The sequence below is a fragment of the Rattus norvegicus genome, chromosome 17 (assembly GCF_021556685.1).
Source record: "Rattus norvegicus strain SHRSP/BbbUtx chromosome 17, alternate assembly SHRSP_T2T, whole genome shotgun sequence".
In the NCBI taxonomy this organism is placed as follows: Eukaryota; Metazoa; Chordata; class Mammalia; order Rodentia; family Muridae; genus Rattus; species Rattus norvegicus.
Window position 1 is genome coordinate 80,123,706 of NC_141550.1, and position 3,795 is coordinate 80,127,500.

Genomic DNA, 3,795 nt, shown 5'->3' on the forward strand with positions numbered 1-3,795 from the left:
ATGACCACTGTGAGGTTGCTTCCAGTAAAGAGGCGCACGCAAGTATTCCATAGGAAAGCAGAAATGGGGGAAGAGATGGCCATGTACCCTTGGAGCTACAAAAGCGTGCCTTGGGACCTGGAGATGGGTTTGGCTTTTGCTGTGATAGCCCTTGTGTTCCAAGCGTTTTGAAGGCAGGTACTTGGGAGAGGGTGGTCCCTCCGGTGTGCCTGTACACAGTGTTTCTATATTGAAAGTCAAGGCTTGGGGTGTAGCTCAGTGGTAGAACATGTGCTTAGCATGTCACGTGGACACACAGCAGCCCCCTTGGAGTTCTGTGGCAGTGATACACAAGGTCGAGTCAGCACTTTTATTAATAGGCCACAAGCAAGCTTAAAATCTTTATGCTTTGATCCTCCAAGTGTCCCATCAGACGGGCATTCTAACTCTGTTTCTGGTGGCTAAGCAAGCGGGCAAGGTGTAGATCTGACGCTGGGAAGAACCACAGGCGGTCGCTCACTCAAAAACAAGACAAAGCAAACATCCGGAAAGAAGGGAAAACCAGGCCTCAAAAGGCATCAAAACAAAGGTGTGTTTCCTGCAACTGGTGGCCAGGGCCTCGAGGGAGCTTCACCTTATGGGTCTGTCTGCAGAGAGGCGGGAGGCGTGTCTATGCTTCTCTTCCCCAGTTGCTTGAGGGTGAGGTCATATGTTTTGGCGGTTGTAGAGGTAGGAAGGATACAGGCCATCATAGTGCCACTGCCGCCATTGCTCCACCGCCTCCCTGGTCCTTTCTTCCTGCTCTGAGGCGGAAAGATAAAAGGCCATGATGCAGGTTAGAAGACACCCAACGCAGCAGGAGCTGTTGATCAGCCCCCAGCCCCTGCTGCAGGGACATTAAACTAAGTGTGCCCTAGAGACTTCCAAGATTGGAGTTGGGAGGGGCCCTTGAGCATTTGTCCCAAGGCTTCTGTTCTGGAGCAGGCCAGAGGACAAAGGTCATAGGTGGTCGCCAGCAGAACTGAAACTAAGGCCAACATCTGGCACTGAGCTGCCTCCTTACCCCGACTGCCAGCAATGGGGGAAAGGGTCGTAAGCACTCAACGTGGCTCAAGCAGATTGACTGCACACCAAAGTAACGAGGAACAACACAAGGGCCACACGGAAATACAAGCCACCCCTTGAAATAGTCATGGACCAGTGAGATGGGGGTTGTACTTGCCATTAAACCTAGTGTCCTGAGTTCTATCCCTAAAACCCACACAAAAGGAGAGAACCAACTTGTGTGCACACACACGCACACACACACACACACACACACACACACACACACACACACACACACACCATAAAATAATTTAAAGCAAAGCATGGAGATTATTGTCAGCATGGAGCAGTGTATCATGGGTACTTTCTCTCAATAAATTCTCTTCTTGTTTTGCTTCTTTGAGATAAAGTCTTCCTATGCAGCTCATGCTGACCTGGAACTCGCGATCCTCATGCTCAACTTCCTGAGTGCTGGCACCACGGATGTTTGCCGCCATACCTGGCATGGTCTATATTTTCTAAGTTTCAAACATAGATTTGCGCTGTCAACACTAGCTGGAAGAAGGACAGATGGAGCCAGTGCCAGATGCCACGGCTACTGCGGATGTTTTGTTCCTGTGTGAGCCTACAGTGGAGGCTCCCCCTGGTGCCCTTCTATACCTTGTACTGGAAACAACCAGGTACACACAGAGCCCAGCCCTGGTGGGGGTCTTAGCCTTTCAGATACTTCTTAAGCTCAGTGGAGCAACTCCTTCCTCTTCCAGGTCTGCTTTTGACCTAGAAGTGGACTAGGCATCTTTTTGTTGTTGAATAGACATCCCCGTTATGAAGCAGCTCCCTGGGAGAGCTCAAACTCTCAGTGGCTTAACGTAAAATGGTGTAACCAGAAGCAGATTGGCACAGGAGTCAGAAGAAGTTGCAGGTGTGCTCGAGGTAGCAGTCCAGGCAGCTGGACCCCTGACAGTCATTCTAGGGCAGAGAGGCAGGAGGTGGGGTAATGGGCTCAACTTTTTTTCAGAAATTAATTCTGTGGTGAGCTAGGCTTAGTCTCTTTTCCCTTCCATTATTAAGCTCTGGAGAGACCCTTGGGGGTCACTGTTTTACCCACCATCCCTGTGGACCAGTGGGAAGGCCCCAAGGGCCTCCATGAATGTGATCGTCTGTGACAGAGACTGGCATTGCTGGTAAACACTGAGCCGTCTGTGGCCATCTCCTATCACATTAATGTAAGGACTGTGTTTCCTTTTTAAGCCTCAGTCTTTCAGTCTGTAAAGTGGGAAGGGTAAGTCCTGTTTTCGTACAAATGTTCAGTACCAACAGCTGTTATAATGACAGTCCACAACAGCTTCTGCCCTGATGTGCTTCTCTGTGTGGGTGGAAGTCTTAGTGCCCTCTGGGTGGCAACCCCACATCCCGACTCATCATAAAACGGAAAACAGTGAGTTTTTTCCACCTATGTGCTAGACATTTGAAAATGCTACATTTTGCTTGTTATTGGGTTTGCTGTCGCTGTTGTTGTCTGACAGTTTCACTAGGTGGTCCAGGCTGGCTTCAAAACTGAGCCACTCTCTGCTTCAGTCCACCAAGTAAGGGCTGCAATTACACCAGCACCACTAGGCCTGGCGAAGGCCTGAAACATTTGAGATGGCACCTCGTCGAGTGCTGTTAGGAACTGTGTGAGTGAAAGTCACACGGACAGAAATCTGGATTCCAAATCCTCAGGCTTTAAAAACAAGACAGCTCTCCTCAGCGGCCTGCCAAGGTCAACAAATCTCTGACAAGGTCAACAAATATCCGGCAAAGAAACATTTGCCCCTGACGTGGCAGTCCAAGCTCTTTACACTGTGTTCCCAACAAAGTCTGACTTCTGACTTCCCTGGATGGGAGCCCAGCTCCTGCTTGCAGGATATCGCTAGGTGACCCCTGCACAGCATTCGGCCCTCGGTCCCCAGAGCAGTAGCCTTTGCCACTGTGCCCTCAGAGGATTGACCTCTGTACCCATCAGAGCCCACGAGCCAGAACCAAGAGCCGCTTTCTGTATCAGAGCCCGAATGAAAGCATTGTACCCAAGCCGTCGTGCACCAGGAGCTTCCAAAAGACTGTGTGGGAATATGTCAGGTTTGAAATCAGAAAGGGTCAAAAGAGAAATGTTCATACCCTCATCCTTCTCCACCAATCTTCCTTCCAGCTCTCCTCCCTTTTTCTCTCCCTCTCTTCCCACTGAAATTCCCTATGGATGTTTGCTGTGCGTGACACTTGAGACCTGTCCCTGAACTGTCTCCACCCACACCTCTACTGAAGCCTGGTTTGGGTCCCAAGGGCAGCTAGGAGGGGTGAAATGTACCTCTTGCTTCATCAGAGACCCTAAGCGCTCTGTAACTTTTCTACTCTATTGACAGGAGCGAGGGGTTAGTTTAAAAGGGCACCCCGGACAGACGAGAAGAGACACAGAAAACCACGGGGGAAAAAAAGCCTTTCAGGAACCCATGTTGCTATTGGTTGACTGAGAGGCCACGGCGAGCGGAATAGAGATATTAGAAGTCAGGTACCAGGCAGGTAAAAGGAACAGGTGCTTTTGTAGTATTAGTTCTCTTGATAAAATCGTTCTTATGGGCTGACAAGATGGTGTGGCGGATAACGAGCTTGACAAGCACGAGTGTAAGCTCCAGAATCCACATACAACGCTGGGCAGGCTTGGTGCCCTCTGCCTCAGAAGGTGGAGACAGGATTGGCAAAGCAAGCTGGCCAGTGAGGCTGGCCACATCGGCC

The 3,795-nt window shown here is 50.3% G+C and overlaps 1 protein-coding gene across 1 annotated transcript in view; it reads right to left on the reverse strand.

The window, feature by feature from the left end:
* Positions 1 to 335: 335 nt before the first annotated feature.
* Positions 336 to 3,795, reverse strand: part of Ucma (upper zone of growth plate and cartilage matrix associated) — a 9,562-nt gene continuing 6,102 nt past the window's right edge. The window contains 1 exon segment of the mRNA NM_001399350.1: positions 336 to 782. Coding sequence (NP_001386279.1) covers positions 685 to 782 — 98 coding nt within the window. The 3' untranslated portion in view covers positions 336 to 684.